The sequence below is a fragment of the Dromiciops gliroides genome, chromosome 3 (genome assembly GCF_019393635.1).
Source record: "Dromiciops gliroides isolate mDroGli1 chromosome 3, mDroGli1.pri, whole genome shotgun sequence".
Taxonomy (NCBI): Eukaryota; Metazoa; Chordata; class Mammalia; order Microbiotheria; family Microbiotheriidae; genus Dromiciops; species Dromiciops gliroides.
The window spans coordinates 536,714,818-536,736,288 of NC_057863.1; the positions used below are offsets into that span (position 1 = coordinate 536,714,818).

The window sequence follows — 21,471 nt, forward strand, 5'->3', positions numbered from 1 at the left end:
TAGTTAAGACAAAAAGGAAATGGTAAGGAAACACAATATGGAGACAAAATATCACTGGCTATAGAGTAAGAGGACCTGTGTTCAAATCTCATCTCTGATAATTACTACCTGTATAACTTTGAACAATTCTGGACCTCCTTTTCCTCATCTGTAAAATGAAAGGATTTGGACTAGAAGCTCTCTAATGATATTATAATCCTGAGTTTTCTAAAGAAATTGGCATGGATACATACAAAACTAACCAATCAACTTCAATTTATAAAATATCTGCAGAGAAGACAAAATTAAGAGCACACTGTGACTTCTATCAAAGTGTGGCATGGTCCTATAAGAACAGTATAAGTAGTGCTAAAAGCTCAGAATGAACTGAGGCTAGGGATAAATGTTCACACTAACAAAAAGAATGTACTGGGATAACAACATTTTAAAAGGGTCCTGAATATCTGGCACCCTGAAGCCCAAAGATCCAATGAGAGCTAACCCCTGGAAGCTGAAGTCAACACAGCAACCCAGGTGATCCAGGGCAGGTAAGCAGCTTCATCATCTCTCCACAAAAGCACATTAGGCAGGATTTACACAAAGTTCCAATTCAGGAACTAAAGTTGGAGTCACTGGAGGGTATCAAAAATTACTGCAAACATAGAGATCACCCAAATAGGAAGAAAATCCATGTAAAATCTACAAGTAGTGACTCGAGGGAAATAGTGAGTTTCCCACAAGAAATGAAACAGGAGATTAAAAAAATGAAACAAAAGATCTGGAGGAAAGAATTGGAAGGACACTAAGTAGCTTAGAAGAGAAAGTGGTAAGCCTTACCCAAGAAATGAACTCCCTAAAAACAAGAATAGATCAAATAAACCATGGGATATCAAAAAATATTATAACATAATTATTTTTAAATTAAAGGAAATTTAAGATGTTTTATATATCACACATACAGACATCTGGAAAAGTGATCAAACAGTAATAATTTAAGGACCTTCTGAGAAACAAGATTGAAAAAAAAGCCTGGACACATATTTCAAGAAATAAACCATTTTGAGAAATCATTAATTATAAACAAAAACTGTCCATTATCCATTAACCAGAGGTCAAAGTGAAGACAGAAAGAATTCAACAATCACCTCCTGAAAGAAACCCCAAAATAAAGAGTCTCAAGGATGTCACAACCAAAATCCAGAGTTCTAGCATCAATTAAATAAATACTACAAGTATCCAGAAAGAAATAGTTCAAATTCCGAGGGACCACAGTCACAATCACTCTAGACCTAGAAGCTACCACTAAAATTCTCAGGTACTTCCAAGCCCCACCTCAGGACTTTGTCAGGTAAGCTCTCCATTCTTGTAGTCTCAGGACACAAGAGAATTTCAGGCTATATGTGTATGACCCTTGAACTGCTTATAGGGCTCCCTGTTCCTACTGTCTATAGCAAAGTTTCTCAAACCATGGGTCTCAACCCTCTATGGGTTCAGTAACTCAATTGTGGGGATTTTAAAACATTCGACAGTAAATGTTTGATCTGTATACTTTTTTTTTTTTGCAGGGCAATGGAGGTTAAGTGATGTATACTTATTTTATGTACCTTTAAACCCGGGGTTGCATAAAAATTTCTCAGGCAAAAAGGGGTCAAGAGTGAACATTTTAAGCCCCAGTCTATAGATTAAATCAAGTAGAATTTTTTTTTTAGCTTTTTAAAAGTTTTGTTTTCCTCCTCATTATTTCTATTTATTTTTAAAATAATAAACATTTTTATTTAGTTTTGAGTTCCAAATTTTATCCTTCCTTCCTTTCCTCCTCTCCCATCCATCCCTGAGGCAGTAAGCAATCAGATGTGGGTTTTACCTGTGAGATTATGTAAAACATTAACATATTAGTCATTTTGTATAAGGAAAACTTGAATGAAAGAAAAAATGAGAGTGAAAAATAGCATGCTTCAGACTGTTTTCAATCAATATCAGTTCTTTCTTTGGAAGTAGATAGTATGCTTCATCATTAGTCCTTTGGGATTGTCTTGGATCATTGTATTTCTGAGAATAGTTATGTCATTCTCAGTTCATCATCAAACAATATTGCTGTCTCTCTTGAGAACAATGTTCTCTTGGTTCTACTCACAAAATCAGTTCATAGAAATCTTTCCAGGTCTTTCTGAAACCATCCTGCTTGTCATTTCTTATGGCACAAATAACATTCCATCACCATCATATACCACAGCTTGTTCAGCCATTCCCCAATTGATGGGCATTCCTTTGATTTTCAATTCTTAGCCACTACAAAAAGAGCTGCTATAAATATTTTTGTACAAATAGGCCTTTTTTTCTTTTGGGGGGGATGTCTTTGGGATATAAACCCAGCAGTGGTATTGCTGGATCAAAGTATACACGATTCTATAGCCCTTTGGGCATAGTTCCAAATTGCTCTCCAGAATGGTTGGATATTTTCCTAATTCCACCAACAGTGGATTAGTGTCTCAGCTTTCCCACATCCCCTTTAACATCCAGCATTTTCCTTTTTTTGTTATATGTGCCACTCTGATAGGTGTGAGGTGATACTTCAGAGCTGTTTTAATTTGCATTTCTCTGATCAATAGTGACCTAGAGCACCTTTTCATATGATTAAAGATAGCTTTGATTTCTGTTTGAAAACTGCCTTGTTAATATCTTTTGACCATTTATCAATTATTGAATGACTTGTATTTTTATAAATTTGACTCAGTTCTCTCCATATAATTGAGAAATGAGGTCTTTATCAAAGATACTTGTTTCAAAAATTCTTTCTCAGTTTTCTGCTTCCTTTATAATCTTGGTTATGTTAGTTTTATTTGTGCAAAAACACTTTTTAATTTTATATAATCAAAATTATCTAGTTTATATTTTGTTTTGCTTTCTATATCTTCTTTGGCTCTAAATTCTTCCTCTGTCCATAAATCTGAAAGATAAATGATTCCATGCTCTCTTCATCTGCTTTTGGTATCACCCTTTATGTGTAAATCATGTACCCATTTTGACCTTATTTTAGTATACACTGTGAAATGTTGGTCTATACCTAGTTTCTGCCATACTGTTTTCCAGCTTTCCCAGCAGTTTGTCAAATAATGAAGTTTTGTTCCAAAAGCTTGGATCTTTGGGTTTATCACTAGATTACATTATAGTCATTTACTATAGTATATTTTCTACTTATTCCATTTCACTGATCCACCTCTCTATTTCTTAGTACCAGATTGTTTTTTGTTTTTTTTTTGGCAGGGCAATGGGGCTTAAGTGACTTGCCCAAGGTCACACAGCTAGTAAATGTCAAGTGTCTGAGGCCGGTTTTGAACTCAGGAACTCCTGAATCCAGGGCTGGTGCTTTATCCACTGCGCCACCTAGCCGCCCCCAGATTGTTTTGATAATTATTGATTTTTAAAATTTTTTTATTTTTTGGTGAGGCAATTGGGGTTAAGTGACTTGCCCAGGGTCACACAACTAGTAAGTATTAAGTGTCTGAGGCCAGATTTGAACTCAGGTCTTCCTGACTCCAGGGCCGGTGCTCTATCCACTCCACCACCTAGCTGCCCCAATAATTATTGCTTTATAATACAGTTTGAGATCTGGTACTGCTAGACCATTCTTTTATAATTTTTTCCATTGATTCCCTTGATATCTTTGAGCTTTTGTTTTTCCAGATGAATTCTGTTATGATTTTTTTCTAAATCTATAAAATATTTTTGATAGTTTGATTGGCATAGCACTAAATTAATTAATTAACTTAGGCAGTATTATCCTTTTTGTTATATTGGCCCAGCCTACCCATGAGCAATTAATATTTTTCCATCACCTAATTTCTTAATCATTATTTGGTCTGGTGTAGAATTCAGTGCTTTGCTAGCATAGTCACATGGGAGCTGAGTAGTCCCCCTCCAGTCAGGCAGCCATCTTGGCAGGAAGTTTCCCCATGTCATTTCTCAGAGTCTCACAGAGAGTTCAGAGGTTTTTGACTCCATTTCTTTTACTGTGAAGTGCCTGTTTAATGTACTGGTTCTAGATTGTATACTAATGTCTCTTCCTCAGTCAGCTATTATAGGCCTGTAGGATGGTTTTTCTAGGGTGTCCTTTCTCTATTTGTGCTTCTATCAATCTCTTTCATTTATTCTAGGAAGAGGGAGACAACAGGCCCAGCGATGTCGTGCTACTCCCCCAGACATTGCTGACTATTCTCTGTTCTCTCCTTGTGATCTACCTCATGACCTACTAGAATTGGGTAAGACCTGTAGCCCTTGGGGACTGGGTAATTAGTTGGGTCATTGCTGTAGGAAGATTCTGAAAAGCTGCTATGTCTGGGCTTATCCACTACTTTTGCCAGCCTCATTCATTTGGGTTCTCTCCTACTCTCAGCAATCACATTTTTCTATGTCCCCTTAGGATGATGGGATTCATTGGCCAACACCCTGGCCCCATTCTGGACCTTTCTTTTAATTTTTCTGTACCATTCCTTTTCCTCCTGTACTGTATCAGAAAATTGTAACATGACCTGAAGTACCCTCCTTCCTAGATCATCAACAACTTTCTTTCCTAACCCTAGCCTGCCCACTGAGCTGATTCAATTCCCCCAAGCTCCTGAAGGGCTTAGAAGAGGTAGATGGGGTATAGAGGTAGACTGGTCAGGACACTGAAAAGAAAGAAAATCAAAGGCTATTCAAGCTAGGTCTTTTTTCCACGTGGGCTCCACAACTGTGGTCTATAAAGTAGTCTTGTTTTTCTGTAAGAATTAAATGGGAGTGGGGGCAGCTAGGTAGCACAGTGGATAGAGCACCGGCCCTGTATTCAGGAGGACCTGAGTTCAAATCCAACCTCAGACGCTTGATACTTACTAGCTGTGTGACCCTGGGCAAGTCACTGAATCCTCATTGCCCCGCCAAAAAAGAAAAAAGATTTAATTGGGAGTGACTAACTTTATTTTCTTGTTGTTCATTGGTTTTGATTTTGCATTGTTGAATCCATTCTTATTGGTCTGAGGTTTAAGGGTTTAAGAAATGAGATGGAGAATTGAGCCTGCTTTAGATAGCCTCTCATTCCAGCATTTTCTTACGATATTTCCCCAAGTTTCTTAATCTCTACTTATAACCATGATAGATTCCTCTATTCTAAAAACAAAAAAATCCCCCCTTTACCCTACTACTACCTGTCTTCCTCTCATACCATCCACTCACTTCTTAAGCCCTTGAAGATTTCCATTTTCACTACTTAATGAAATTGCCCTCTCCAAAATCACTAAGGATCACCTTTATTAATGAATTTAATGGGTTTTTTTTCCATCTAATTCCTTCACGTGCCTATAGCATGATACTGTTAATCATGTTCTTTAAAATCTCTCATCCTGGGGCAGCAAGGTGGCACAGTGGATAAAGCACCAGCCCCGGATTCAGGACCTGAGTTCAAATCCAGTCTCAGACACTCGACACTTACTAACTGTGTGACCCGGGGCAAGTCACTTAATCCCAACTGCCTCACCAAAAAAATAAAATAAAAATTTCTCATCCTTTGGATTTTGTGATAGGCTTCTTGTTTTTGTCTTTTCTGAGTGCTTCTTCAGTTTCTTTCAACAGCTCATTTTTTTTCACCCAGCAGCTAAATGTGATTGTCTTAAGCAAAGTCCTGTCCTTTAAGAACTAGCTTTCTCTTCCTTGAGGATCTGATTCATCCCCATGGTTTTAATCATCTCTATGAATGATTCACAAAACCATCTTCCCTTAGCCACAGTATAATATTTCCAATAGCATATTGGACATCTGCACAGTTCAAACATGGTGTAGTGGGTAGAGCATTGAACTTGGGAGCTGGGAAGACCTGGGCTCAAATTCTACCACTAAACTAACTGCTTAGGCAAGTCACTTTACCTCTCTATGCCTGTTTCTTCATCTGTAAAACGAAGGGGTTGTGGCTCTTAGTAGCCTCTAAGGTCCCTTCCAGCTCTAAATATGTAAGAAGTCTAGAAAGCTGCTTTGGAGCTTGACTTTGAAGGCCCTTAAATATCAAGCTAAGGAGCCTAGGACATTATGCTCAAAAGAACTGTATTCAAATATTCTTGCAGAGCTGTCATGTTTTTTGTTTTTCTTTGAAATCCTTTAGCTATAGACATATTCTGAAGTTACAAGAAACTAACTTGCCAGGTATATCTATATTTCTGCTCTAGGTGGCATGAGAAAGGTATAAATGAACTTGGGAACATCACCATAGCTGTATATGAGAGAAAGAACAAAGAAAGGAAAGTCACTTTGGGCTAACTTTTAAAACAAGTTTACAATTTGAATTTTTTAAGAACTGTCTTGCTTCTTGCCCACAAAAAAGAGAAACTTACTTAAGAGAACAACTTGGATATTGGGTTTTTCTTGCTTGGTAGAACTGAGGAGGCCTAGTGAAATATTACTACCAGCTCTCCTGGCCAGGATCCTAGGGGAATATCTAAAATACAGAGCAAATTGATTTCTGCTTGAATTTTTCTTCCCATGGCCAGATCAGCCTGGAGAGGGTGAACTAGCACCATCTCTAGAGGCATCTAGTGGCCAAATGAAAACAGCAACATGCCGTGTTTTTGCTGCTTCTTAGATATAAGGTCTGTCAGTGGCATTTTGTTAAATTGAACCAGTAAAAGATTTCTTTAAGTAGAGGAGGTACTTTACTTAACAAAAGAGATGGAAAATTTGGAAGTCTGTTACTGAAGTCTCATACTGATATGAATAACGAAATATTGTAGCCACTATCTCACAGCTTTTTATTGTTTTTTTCTGTGTCTGTGTGTTTACAATTGTGTCACATATACAATATGTCTAAGCCAGGTTAGTAGGTAGATGAGGACACAGATAAGTGGGGAAAGAGCTTTCTCTCACTTTGTAGGGCTTTATCAAATCAAAAACTGGCCAAAGACTAAAATATAGGTTCTCTTCTGTCAATTTCCAAATTGTGGATTGAATATTTTTGTTTTGTTTATAAATGGTGAAATACTCTAGTGAGTTTTAGGTTAATGTTCTTTAGAATTTGTTTTAAGGAAACTGAGAACATAATTGTGAAAGTTAAAGGGAAAAATAACACTTAGGTCTCTTACATGTCTTCTTTGGTAAATATTAAATCCTTAATCAGAAGGGCTCATTTTATAGGTAAAATGTTCACAGATTTAAAAAAAAAAGATTCTTCAGCTTATTATTGGCAATGGCTATGTCAGGTACAGGGTTTAGGAAAAGACAGGAACAACAAGGGGTATTTAAGAACTGAAATCTTCTGAAGTTTCAAGCGAACTATGGATTCCTAATTTGATATCCTTTTAATACCTCTGCTGTTAATAAGATCAGAGCCACAAAGTTTGAGGTGGTTTTTACCACACAAACGAGTTATTAGAGAGTTCAAATTTATGAGGGTATAAATTATATTGAGATCTATCATGCAAAAGATTTTAGTAGAAACATCTAAGACTCTCTACAAGTGATATGGAACCTGAGAAGCAATCTACTCAAGAGGAACCCCCTTCAGAGCTGCCCTGAGAACAAAACCTATCCTAGAATGTACAAGAGAAGATGCTTCCAGAGACCACACATTAAATGGGCACTTAAGTGGGTTACCACCAAGCTACAAAAGAACTTGATGTTACTTAATACTGACGATCCTTATTGTACCACATTGGCTTTTTGTTTCATGGTATCTGTTTGCTGTTTTCTTGGCTACCTTGGTGACGTGTAATTCCAAAAAAAACCTCATAAAATTACCCTATAAGTGATCTATGAGAGACACTGATCAAAGTGGGGAATTGGAATAATCATATTGATTCTGTGTCTTTTTAAATTTGATCTTATTTATAATTAATTGGTCTTGTCCGGTTACTGCCTAAATCATGATTCTTTGTCCCCACACTTAGTTCAGAAACTCAGATGATCCATAATGAGTTAAGTTTAGAAATCCAGTTCTCTTGCTAAACATTGTTCTTTTCTTACCTCAAGGAAATCTGCTATCTTTGGGGGAGGTGGGTGGACAACAGGGAGTCTGGTCTAAGATCTTTACCAAGCTATCCTTCTTCAAGGATGTCTGGTCCACTATCTCTAACCTTGAAGGAGAACTCAAAACAACAAACATTTCTCTTAGTCCCTAGGAGGAAGGAGGGGGTTGTTGCTAACCCCTCATTCCCAATTTCCAATCAATTATATTATCTCCCACACCTCAGACTTGGGCCTTTCAAAAGGCAGTGAATCACTCATTTGTAACAGCTCTTTGCCTTCCTGAAGGAGCTTCAAATCAGGTCTGACTCTTGTTTCATCCATCTCTTGGACGGTATCTTCCATGTTTTTAAAATGCTGACATATTCTATCATAGTAGCTATCCATTAGCTGGAAAGTCACTGATTCATCACATTTCACCACATCTAGGGATTTGTACTCGTCTTCTAGAATCAGTTCATTCTTGTCTATTCTTCTCTAACCAGCCTTTTCCACTTAACTTATCTATCCTTTTCTGAAGCATTAAGTTCCTTCAGTTCCTTGATCTTCTTTCTCAAAAGAGGCAGTGTACTGGAGTTTCTCCCTACAGTTCTGGGCAGCCTTTTCTATAGGGGAAAAGGTGTGGGCTGCATACTCCAGGTTATACAGAGGGAAATCTAATCCTCCTTACAGAAGAGCCTGAGGACTTACTGGTGCTTCTAACAATGGCCTTGTCTCACAGGATTCTGCAGTTTCTGAGGGTTGAGCTTCTTGCAGATGGCAGTTGGCTTTGACAGGTACACATTGAAGACAGGGAAGTTCTGAGAGACTTCTCTACATTCAAGAAAAGAGAAATGTGTGGGCTTGCCTTCCTTACTCCTAGTCAGACAAAACTTACAAAAGTTGTACCCACAGTTGAGGGTGACAGGGTTCAAGAAGAATGTCTGACAGATGCTGCAAGTGGTTTCCTGCTGGAGACTTTGGACCAGTGTGACAGCATCCATGTTCCTTTTCTTGAGGGTTTTCTTCAGTCTGGAACCCATTGACTTAGAGCCAAGGACTTTCCTCAGGCAGTGGCTCCTTCCTCTGGAGATCTCAAAGTCTTCCCGTGGCTCCTGGTTTGCTCCAACACCTTAAATCCAGTTCAGAATGCCTTCTTTGGAGCTTTTTCAACGTACTGGTTATTCCCTCTCACCTTTCCCAAGTCAGAAGATTTCATCAAAAGAGACATTCCACATAAAGAAGTCTATTATAACTTTCAATAATTTAAGGAAACTAGTCTTTTTTTATCACTTCCAGGTAATTTTTGAAAGAGCTTTCGGTGGGTTATCCAAGTTTAAGATAAAAGTAGCATTTTATGAAGACAGAAAGTCTAATGTAATGGGAAAAGACCTTAAGCATAAACAGTTCAGAGAAGCAGGTCAAAAAGTCTGCTAAAGGGGGTGGCTAGGTAGCATAGTGGATAAAGCACCAGCCCTGGATTCAGGAGTACCTGAGTTCAAATCCAGCCTCAGACACTTGACACTTACTAGCTGTGTGACCCTGGGCAAATCACTTAACCCCCATTGCCCCGCCAAAAAAAAAAAAAAAAAGTCCGCTAAAGCAGTTATGTGAAAATCCTTTTGGTTCTGTTTAACAATGGACATGTCTTTCTTTTTTTAAATTTATATCGCCAGTAGTAGGCACTTAAGAAATGTTTACTGAGGGGGCAGCTAGGTGACACAGTGGATAAAGCACCAGCTCTGGATTCAGGAGGACTTGAGTTCAAATCTGGCCTCAGACATCCCAATTAAAGAGCCAAAAAAAAATTTTCTTTTACTGAGCTAGAAAAAATTTTTAAAATTCATTTGGAAAACAAAAGATCAAGAATATCAAAGAAATTAATGAAAAACATGTAAAAGAAGACTTAGCAGTATCAAATATTAAACTATATTATAAGGCAGTAATCATCAAAACTATCTGGTACAGTAGAACAGAGCAGACAAACGATACCCAATAGTAAATGGTTATAGTAACCTTGTGTTTGACAAAAGTAAAGATTTAAGTTTTGGGGATAAGAATTCACTATTTGATAAAAAATTATTGAGAAAACTGGAAGCAATCTGGCAGAAACTGGGTATAGACCAATTCTTTACACCATTTGCCAAGATAAGGTCAAAATAGATATATGATACAGATGGAAAGGGAGACAAAAGTAAATTAGAACATGGAACATGATATCTATCAGACCTATAGATATGAAAAGAGTTTATGAATGAGTAAGAGATAGAGTATTGTGAGATGTAAAATGGATCGTTTTGATTACATCAAATTAAAAAGATTTTGTAGAAATAAAACCAACATAGCCAAAATTAGAAGGAAAGCTGAAAACTGGGGGTGGGGGGAGTTTTATACATAGCTTTTCAGATTAAGTCTCATCTCAAATATATGGACAACTTTGTCAAATTTATAAGAATCTGAGTCACTCCCCAATTGATAAATGGTCAAAAGATATGAACAGGCAAAAACTTTTCAATGAAGAAATCAAAGCTATTATAAAAATATGCTCTAAATCATTACTGATTAGAGAAATACAAAGTAAAACAACTTTGAGATGTCATCTCATACCTATTAGATTGGCTAAAATGATAGAAGGGGAAAATGGCAAATGTTGGAAGGGATGTGGAAAAATTAGGACACTAATTACATTGTTGGTAGAATTGTGAACTGATACAACCACTTTGGAGAGCAATCTGGAATTAAGCCCAAAGAGTTATAAAATTGTGTATACCCTTTAAACTAGCAATACCATACTAAGTGCGTTTCCCAAGGTGAGCAAGGAAAAAGTAAAAGAACCTATAAGTTTTAAAATATTTATAGCAGCTCTTTTTGGTGGCAAAGAACCGGAAAGTGATGGGATGCCTACCAAACTGGAGAATGGCTAAAGAAGTTGTAGTATATGATTATGATGGAATACTCTGAACAGGTTGATTTTAGAAAAATACCAAAAGAGGTCCATGAAATAATGAAAGGAAAGAACCATGAGAACATCGTATACAATAACAGCAATATTGTTTGAAGAACAAATGTGAATGATTAAGTTATTCTGAGTATTATTATCATATCAACAAGGACCTATGAAGGAAGATACTACTCACCTCCAGAGCAGGATATGATAAACAGAAGTATGCACAGTATGGTATTGTGTGTGTGTGTGTGAGAGAGACAGAGAGAGAGAGAGAGAAAGAAATGGTAGCCTTCTCTAGTGTGGATGGGGAGGGAGGGAGACAGTTCAGAACTTAAAAAGTAACCAAAAATTTAATTTAAAATTAGTTAATATTTTTTAAAACCACAAATACTCTCTAAAATGTCAGACATAATATTAGTACTGACTTTCTGTGCCACTTACTCCCCCATCTGGCTAACCTCTTATTTGTTCCCAGTGCCCCAAATACTGTAATTTTTAATCATCATTTATCAAACATATCGTTAGTATTATATTATTATTCAAATGGAAATACTGCTATATTTCACAAATTGCATATTCATTTAAAAGCATTGCGAAATTCATAGTATCTTTCTGTTATTTTCTCAATCAATGTATATTAAGATTGTAATTATCATCACATGTATGTGGTAAGGGAGAGGGAAGAGTTCCCAAATTTGGGAGGAGAGAAGAGTGAAAAGCAGCTTTCATACTTAAAAGGCTAGAACAACTAATCTAGTTCAACTCCTTATTTTATAGATCAAAAGACTGACTCCAAATCTAAGAGAACTTACCATTATATCACCTCACAGTCTCCCTATGGTTTTCTCATCTGTAAAATGGAGTTGTTAATAGTGTCTCTACCTACAGTTCAGAGGGTTACTAAAAGGAACAAGTGAACATTATATGTGTATTATTATAGACATACACAATATATATATATGTATATTTTTGTTGTTGTTGAGTCGTTGCAGTCATTCCTGACTCTCTGTGACCCCATTTTGGGGTTTTCTTGGCAAAGATAATGGAGTGTTTTGCCATTTCCTTTTCCAGCTCATTTTACATATAAGGAACTGAGGCAAACAGGGTAACTAACATAACTTGCCCAGAGTCACACAGCTTGCAAGTGTCTGAGACTGGATTTGAAGTCAGGTCCTCCTGACTCCAGGGCTCTATCCACTGAACCACCTAGCTGCATATGTGTGTGTATGAATGGATATATGTGTGTATATCTATGCACATATATAAAGTGTTACATTAGTGTCAACTACCATTACTCCTACTTAGTACTATGTATGTGCCTGCATATGAGTATATATGTGTATATGTATATATACATACAGATGAGAAAAACAAAACCTTTGTGTGTGTGTGTATAGATAGATAGATAAATACATAGATATATCTATAGATATATAGTATTTCATGAAATGTTACACAAATGTCAACCACCATTACTCCTCCACTTAGCAGCTTTCTTCACTCTTGCCCAGTGGTTTACAAAATTTTTACCCTTTCATCAAACAACCTACAGAAATAATTTTCTTGGCTTATATTTTAGTAAAATAAAATTAAGAATTTATTGAAGACCTATGACAACAAATAATATATAAAATAATCACCATACCATTTCATCATAGGATCACAGATGGAAAGGACCATAGATCATCTAGTCCAACTCCTTCATTTTATTTTTATTTTTTTTGCAGGGCAATGAGGGTTAAGTGACTTGCCCAGGGTCACACAGCTAGTAAGTGTCAAATGTCTGAGGCCAGATTTGAACTCAGGTCCTCCTGAATCCAGGAGTGGTGTTTTATCTACTGTGCCACCTAGCTGTCCCCCCAACTCCTTTATTTTACAGTTAGTTAAGAAAGTGAGACCCAAGGGGACAGCTAGGTGGCGTAGTGGATAAAGCACCGGCCCTGGATTCAGGAGGACCTGAGTTCAAATCTGAACTCGGACACTTGACACCTACTAGCTGTGTGACCCTGGGCAAGTCACTTAACCCCCATTGCCCCACCAAAAAAAAAAAAAAAAAAAGATAATATTAAGGGGCAGCTAGATGGCACAGTGGATAGAGCACCGGCCCTGGAGTCAGGAGTACCTGAGTTCAAATCCAGCCTCAGACACTTAACACTTACTAGCTGTGTGACCCTGGGCAAGTCACTTAACCCCAATTGCCTCACTTAAAAAAAAAAAAAGGGGCAGCTAGGTGGCACAGTGGATAGAGCACTGGCCCTGGAATCAGGAGTACCTGAGTTTGAATCTGGCCTGACACCTAACACTTACTAGCTGTGTGACCTTGGGCAAATCACTTAACCCCAATTGCCTCACTAAAAAAAAAAAGAAGAAGAAGAAGAAGAAAGTGAGACCCAGAGAGGTAAGTGACTTGCCCAAAGTAGTGGGGGGCAAGGTGGTATGTAGATGAGCTAAGATTTGAATCCAAGTCCTATGACTCCAAACTCAACACTTTCCATTGAATTAAAGGCAAAGAAAAAACACAATGGATATAGATAGGCAGCCCTCCAAAGTTAAGCCTCTGTACTCAGATATGCTGAGGTTCCAGTAAGACCTAAATGTAGTGGAGGACTTGCTTTTTCAGAAGGGAGATGTGAGGCTCAGGACCTGACTGAGGGCCATAAGAGTCCATACCATCTCTCCAGAGAAAAGTTCTGGGCCTTTATCCTAATGGGGTCCTGGCAAAGACACACTCCCCCTCTGCCACCCCCTACCAGTTGGAGCAAATTTGAAATTTGCTGCCTTAGCCTTGCTTTTGTTAATTTTGATAAGAACTTTTCTTTCACTGAAAAAAGGCTAAGTATTTACGAGAGAGCTTTACTTGAAAATATACAATAATTCTGACCATTGCTTCTTATCTCTCAGCTTCCCCACCCCTTAAGTCTTACAGGCCCATAGTTTAGAAAATTTTGCTCTAGCCCAGCCCTACTTCTCCATTTATCTAAAGCATACCTTTATTCAAGGCTCAGCTCAAGTCCAATTTCCTCCAGAAAACCATGACTCCCTCTTCTATACTCTTTTAACACTAACCTCACCACTCATAAGGTCATTAGACTATTTTACATTTTTATGGATATGTCAAATCTCTTTACCCAGGTTGTAAGCAACTCAAGGGCAAACAGTCTCCCCATATCTTCTATACCTAGCGCATAATAGTGTCCTATACTTAGCAAGCAGTCAACATATGTTTGTGATTATGAAAAATCATTACTAATGTAACAAGTCTAGCCTAGAACGTTTTGTTCAGAAATGCAAATCTGGACTGATATTAGTTGAAATAGAGTACAGAAAATTTAAGCTATTTACTATAACTCAAGTGAAGTCATCATTGGAAATTTTGACTTACATCAGATAATCAGAGCTGTGCTTCCCAGGATATCATTCATTCATTCAATAAATGTTTAAGTTATGTATTAAATCTACAGCTCTACTAACAGATCTGGGGGGCAGTGAAGGGGGCAGAGTATAGTGAGGGAGAGAGATACAAAGAAGTGTAACATACTACTTCTCAAAGTATTAATCTAATTTGGGGGAAAAGCTAGACGCATGGCAAAAAGACAACACAAGACAATAGTACCAGATTGTACTGGTACTTAATGGCCCAAGCTTAAATGCTACCTTCTCTATAAAACCTTTCCTCATCTTCTCAGCTAGAGTTAAGTTCTCCTTTTGCCAAATACTCTTAACATTTTCAGAGAACCAATGAATCTCTGAATTAGAAGGAACCTCAGAGATCATCTTGACTGACACATATGAAGTCTCTTCTACAAAATCCCCAACAAGTAGCTATCCAGGCTCTACTTGAAGACACCCCCCCCCCCAACCCCCAGCCCATTCTGCTTTGGGATAATGACTTGTCAGGATGTTTTTCTTTAAATCATGCTTAAATTTGACTTCCTGCAACATCTACTGCTCCTTGTTCTACCCTGTAGATCCAAGCAAAAGAAAAAATATCTAATTCTTATTTCATGACAATCCTTCAAATTCTTGAAGACAGCTGTCCTAAATATGGGGGCCCTCTTTTTCCTAATTTCCAGGATGGGCATCACCACTTCCATTTTACTGAATAAAAACAATTTACAAACTGTGAACCAACCATAGAAAAATTCTCATGGTAAATGAGACACTCCCTATCCAAAGTCTTCTTTACCTACAAAACTACAGGTTTCTTGTGAGCAAGGACCAAGCTCTATCTGTCTTTCCTTTCTCCTCATACCAATAACCCTGCTGATGGCAAACACCAGGTAGTCATTTGTTCCATGAAATTAGCATTCAGATTACAAAGACCAAAACCATAGGTTCAATTTCTCTTTCAAGTACAAAATCCAACTTTCAAACTGATTACTGGACACCTCAATCTAGATATGCCCATATGGCACCTCAAGTTCAGTTTATAAAAAGCACAATTTCTCTCGCCTACAAAACAAATCCACTGTTTTGCTTGAATGAAGAATTTCTTAAGTACTTATAATGAGCTAAGCGCTAGGCACTAAGGATACGAACAGAAAATTCAGACAGCCTCTGCTCTCCAGGAGTTCCTGTTCTACTGCAGATGACACACAGAAGGTTTCAGCTGTATGTTACAAGGGAAGGTCTCATGATGCTCAGGGGGCAGCAGCTGCAGCCAATCAGATAGCCTCTTTCTTCCATGTCATTTCCATTGATCAAATTCTATCAGTTTCTTGTGTTGAATGATTTGATAGAACCAAGCAAGGATTCTGATAACAAGACCTTTCTTTTTTGGGGGTCTCAGTGGCAGTGGTTGCAGTGTTGGCAGCAGTGGCCAGGCTGCTTCTGCATAGGCTTGCTTCCTAGGACTTCATTCTATCTGTCAGTAACACCACAATTTACCCAGTCACCCATACTGCAAACCTCATCTTCAACTCTTCCCTCTCCATTACTTCTAGATGTAGCTAATTCTACCTCTAATGTCTTGGATCTGTGCCCTTCTATTCCCCCTACTACTACCTCAGTACCCACTTAGATTACACTGGTCTGAATGACACTTTTTCTTCTGGCCTCTCCCCTCCACCACCTTCCCCAGAAATTCATCCTTTATACCAGATCAATTTTCCTTATTATCAAGAACTGGATAATGTAATTCCTCTGCTAGAAACCCTTCAATAGTTTCTTACTACCTACCAAAGTCCTCCTTATCCTGTGTCTTCAACTTGATTTCAAGGACCTCTATAACCTGGCACCCCACTATATTTCTAATCTTACCTCGGATTACTCTTTTCCATGGGCCACACTTGAGCCAAACAGGCCTATTCACTGTCCCTGGTGCAGTGAAATAATGCTGGATTTGGAGTCAGAAGACCTGAGTTCAAATCCCAGCTCTGTCACTTACTACCTGCATGATGATGGGCAAGTCACTTAGCCTCGCTAAGCCTCAGTTTCCTCATCTGTAAAATGAAGGAGATGGATTAGATGGCCTCTAAGGTCCCTTCCAGCTCTAGATCTATCATCTTAAACAGTGTCTTCCAGTTTCTACACTACCACTTATGCTGATCCCTGTCTTTTATGTTTTCTCTACTACTTCTACCTTTTGAATTCCCATGCATCTTTTATTACCCAACCCCAATGTTGTTTTTTCTAGGAATCCTTCCCTAAACCCTCCAGGTAGAAATGACTTTTCCTTCCTTTTGATTTTACAAAGTACTCTGCACCTGTCATATGTCCGTATTACATTTCTTTGTCAATATTATTTTAGTAGTTACTATATAGTATTGCATAGTTGTGTATCTAATGTAACCCCCCAGTCAGACTTTATAAGACTTGGTTACTGCTTTAAGCTCAGAGAGAAGAAAATGTCTTAGCTGCCTTTGTATCTCTCTCTCAAAATCTAGCAGAGTAATTTGTACATAAACATTTGGTGAATGAACAAATGAAATAAATGAGTAAGATTTAGAATGGGGATGGGGCATTCCAGGTAGAGGTGAACAACATTAGCAAAATACAAAATAAAAAAAGATCATGGAATAGTTGGGACTCAGTCTGGCTATCATAAAGTTTTCATGAAGGAAAACAGAGTGAATGAATGAATTAATTATAAAGCATTTATTAAAAACATAGTGCAGCCAGACAGCAGAGGGCCTAGGGTGCCAGGTTATCTAATACCTGATGGTATTAAATGGAAATAAAATAGTAATTCACTCATTCCAATTATTTAACATACAGTCAAGTTCAGAATGTTTACAATACCTGAACTACTTTTCAATTAAACTCCTATTTAGAATTGTTTGGGCTTAGGGGCAGCTAGGTGGCACAGTGGATAAAGCACCAGCCCTGGATTCAGGAGTACCTGAGTTCAAATTCGGTCTCAGACACTTGACACTTAACTAGCTGTGTGACCCTGGGCAAGTCACTTAACCCCCATTGCCCTGAAAAAAAAAAAAAGGAATTGTTTGGGCTTTATTAAAAATTATGCCTCTATTGGAATAATACTTGCCATCTATTAAGGATTCCTCAGCAGTTCAATTAGCCTTTCAACAATTAGACAACAGTATTTCGTTCCCTTAGGAGATGAGCATTACACAAATACTCATATTGGCTTAACAGAAATACTGATTGATGGTTGTTGGTCTTAGATAAGACTTCAAAATAAGTTACATTTTAGAAAGGACTATTGATCATCCTACTCCATTTTTTTTAGAACAATCATGTTTCACAAAGGACTCCACCCACAAATCCACAGACAAGAATGTAACCAGATCTACCTACTTGTTGGCACTACTTTGTTGGCAGCACTCCCTTCTCCTTCTGACGGTTCTGCAGCAATGGTGTCTTGGCTTGGTTCTTTAACCCTTTCATCAGTGAGAAGGCTTACTGCTTGGGTTATATCACCATTACTAGCCTAAAAAGGAAATGGCAATCTCTGTAGTAAAGCATCAGAGTCAAGGACAGACTGGTCAAGAACTTTCTGGCTAGCAAGTTCTTATTCTGGATTCTGGGTCAATTATTTAACTTAGGCTCAAAAAAAAAAAGGGAAAAAGGCAAGCCAAAGAACCTAACACATGTAGATGTAGTTGCTTATAACAGACTAAACAGCCAGCTAAATTATACAGGTGCTCTAATTCCAATGTAAAATAGCTACAGCAGTAGTTGGAAACTTTCTGAAATGGGGCAGAAAGTGGAAGGGTAGAGATACAAGAGGAACAATGCTGGGCAGACGCTAGTTGCTTTAGAGAAGGCAGCATGGGTTAGGCAGCCACAGGGTGGTTGCCCAAAGTGGTGTTGGGGCTGGGTGGGAATGGTGTGTTCAATAATTCCCTGACACAGAATCTTTCCAGTTATTTTGTGTAAAAGTGTTGATCAGAAGGCAGATTACCACCCTCCCTCCTTTAAAAGACTGTTACCAAAGGGGCAGCTAGGTGGTGCAGTGGATAGAGCACCAGCCCTGGAGTCAGGAGTACCTGAGTTCAAATCCAGCCTCAGACCACTTAACACTTACTAGCTGTGTGACCCTGGGCAAGTCACTTAACCCCAATTGCCTCACTAAAAAAAAAAAAAAGACTGTTACCAAGGTTTAATTTCTACATAGATCTACTGATAAAATTAAAATATGGACAATGACTTCTCTAAATGTCTTTGCTAAAAAGACTCTTCAAACTAACCTTCAAAGCTTCATGAAGAAAGGAGGGGTCCTGGATTCCAGTGATTTCTCTCAATTGATTTAATAGCATTTGGCAGCTCTACATTTGGGAAAAGAAAAAAAAAAACAACAAAAAGAGCAATGTCAGAATAGGGGCAAACCTGTATAAACTTCAAGGATGGCAAAAACATAAATTGATTGAACCAAGTTGTGACCTCACTTTTCCTGAGACAAAGTAGCAAGCAACAAGGTGCTTACTGTCCAATCAAACCTACTACAGAGACACAGAGTATAGACTGATTCTTCAGTTAACTCACGAGTCAAGATTTTGGACACAAAATGATAAGAAATACATGCAAAAGTTACAATTGAAAATACATTTAAGAGTCATATTCAAAGTCATAAAAGTGGGAATGGAATGTAAAAATCAACTAGTTTATCTGTAGTTTAGAGGTTAGGAAACAGGCCTACAAAGGTAAAGTGATTTGCAAAGGTCAGAGAGCTATTAAGGGACAGAAGAATTCTAGCCTTAATGACGCTTAAAGTGCCCAGGTGCTTCTTGATCCAATAATCACCAACATGAAGACATATAAGGAGTCCAAGGAATGTGCATGGGTATGAGGATGGGCTATTTTAAACTTGGCTGAGCATGCCATTTGGTTGTGTGTCATTTTTCATTTTTTAGCTTCCAAATAAGCTGTCAGTTACAGACGCAACCAGTAAGTGCTTAAAACTGGAGCACAAGCTACGTAGGAGTAAAGAAATAAAATAAAATAAAAATAAAGAAAACTATTTATTTCTGAATTCTAAAATAACCCATTTAAAAAATAAAACTAAGGGATTCCCTCTCATCAGCAAATTGCCACAGTCAGCAAACAACTGAATAATTCCTAGTTAATAAGAAGACCTGTTTAGAATCCTTTTCAGTCATTTAGTAAACAAGGACTTATTAAGTACCTACTGTGTGCCAGGCACTGTTAAGTTCTAGGGATACAAAGCAAAGCAAAAAAAAAAAGTTTCACAGGTAAGTCTGCATTCTCATAGGAGAGACCACATGCAAACAACTATATACAAGGTAAATTGTAGGTAATCTCAGAGGAAAAGAACTAAAATTAGGCAAACAGAGGGGCTTCTTACAGAAAGTGGGATTCTAGCTGAAACTTGAAGGAAGCCAGAGATGCCAGGAGTTAGAGATGAGAAAAGAAAGGCATGGTGAATAGTCAGTGAAAAAGTAAAGAGTAAGGGGCAGCTAGATGGCGAAGTGGATAGAGCACCGGCCCTGGAGTCAGGAGGACCTGAGTTCAAATCCAGCCTCAGACACTTAACACTTACTAGCTGTGTGACCCTGGGCAAGTCACTTAACCCCAATTGCCTCACTAAAAAAAAAAAAAGTAAAGAGTAGGGAGATGAAGCATCCTATGTGAGGAACAGCAATGAGGCCATTATCAATGAAACTCATGAGACAAAGTGGAATAAAGTATAAGAAGACTGAAATGGTAGGAAGGGGCCAACCATAAGATTTTATACTTGATCTTGGGAGTTAATAGGAAGTCCCTGTAGTTTGCTGAATAGGAATGTGACAAGGTCAAACACGGTTAAGATCAACAGCAAGTAAATTGGGAAAGGTTGAAGACTGGTGAGTTATGGTGATAGAGGGGGCAATGTGCTAGAGAAGGTAGGATGGAAAAGAATCATTTGTGCATGCAGAGGGGTTTGTTTTAGTAAGTTGTAGGGACAGAGGTGAATGAGGAGAGATAGTGATAGCATCTGACTGATGTGAGATGAAGAGGAGAATAGGGAGCTCTTAAGTCAAGGTTTTCAGGTGAGGGGGTAGGGGAAGAAGAACCATGAGAACTAGATTTTTTTTGGCAGAAAGAAGAATGACAAAATACTTCTTAACAAGCTTAAATCTGCCAGTTTGACTTAGGGAACAAGGATCTTTAGGATAACTGTCAAGGGATTTCCAAATAAGCCTGGTTAGAGAAAGAACCACTCATATTGCTTACTCTGAAATGAAGAATCTGGCAGATGAGACAGGTTTTACCAAATCAATAAAAGTTTTAGTAAGACTAATTGCACAATTAGTTTGTATTTACTGCCATTTGTGCAGATGAGATTCCAATACTTACTGTAAAAGTATCACACAACTAGAAATAACTTTGGTTGACAGAGCTGCCTGATGCTCTAATCACCATGTCTATCAATGTTTCTAAACAATGACAACAGCAACATTACAGTCCTCAGAGTGAGGGCAACAACCACCTCTTTGCTCTAGTCACAGGCTAGAAATGAAACTACAATCTGCTGAGACTAGCAGTATTAAAACTTGCATGAATCATGTAGTAAAAAGGAGCCACTGCCTAAATACTGGAAGAGTGTCTAAACCAAAGAATCTTGAGATTTAGCATGGGTAGAAGTTGAAAAGCATGAGCCAGTAATGTCAGTAATGTATTGATTAACTTATTAATTTGTCCTAACATCATTTACACTATATTATTCCCATAGAGGTTGGTTTTTGTTTGTTTGGGGGTTTTTTTGTTAGGGCAATGAGGGTTAAGTGACTTGCCCAGGGTCACACAGCTAGTAAGTGTTAAGTGTCTGAGGCAGGATTTGAATTCAGGTCCTCCTGAATCCAGGGCCAGTTCTTTATCCACTGTACCACCTAGCTGCCTTCCTCATAGAGGTTTAATGAAGAGTTTTCAAAAGACTAAGTCTGAATTTCTCAAGCTAACTGAAATCAATCTGTATACATTTTGAAAATGTGACACAAAACCATTAATTTTTATAGAAAGTAAACTATCTCGACCAAAAAACCCCACAAACCTGAAGCACTAATTTGCTGAAACAGAAAAAAACCCAACACAATTAACAAAAAATATCCAAATGTCTAAATTATGCAAACACTTATTTGTACATTTGGTCCCTATTAATTCTCTTTGAGGGTGGAGCCAATATG

General features: G+C 37.9%; 1 protein-coding gene across 6 annotated transcripts in view; it reads right to left on the reverse strand.

Moving 5' to 3' along the window:
• LOC122750868 (ubiquitin carboxyl-terminal hydrolase 28) overlaps positions 1–21,471 on the reverse strand; it is a 70,962-nt gene that overhangs the window by 32,731 nt on the left and 16,760 nt on the right. For all 6 annotated transcript variants that reach the window (XM_043997709.1, XM_043997712.1, XM_043997711.1 and 3 more), the window contains exons 2-3: positions 18,538–18,615; positions 17,645–17,777 (exon numbers count right to left, since the gene is read on the reverse strand). In XM_043997709.1, the coding sequence (XP_043853644.1) occupies positions 17,645–17,777; positions 18,538–18,606 (202 nt within the window). In that variant the 5' untranslated portion in view covers positions 18,607–18,615. The remainder of the gene's footprint in view (positions 1–17,644; positions 17,778–18,537; positions 18,616–21,471) is intronic.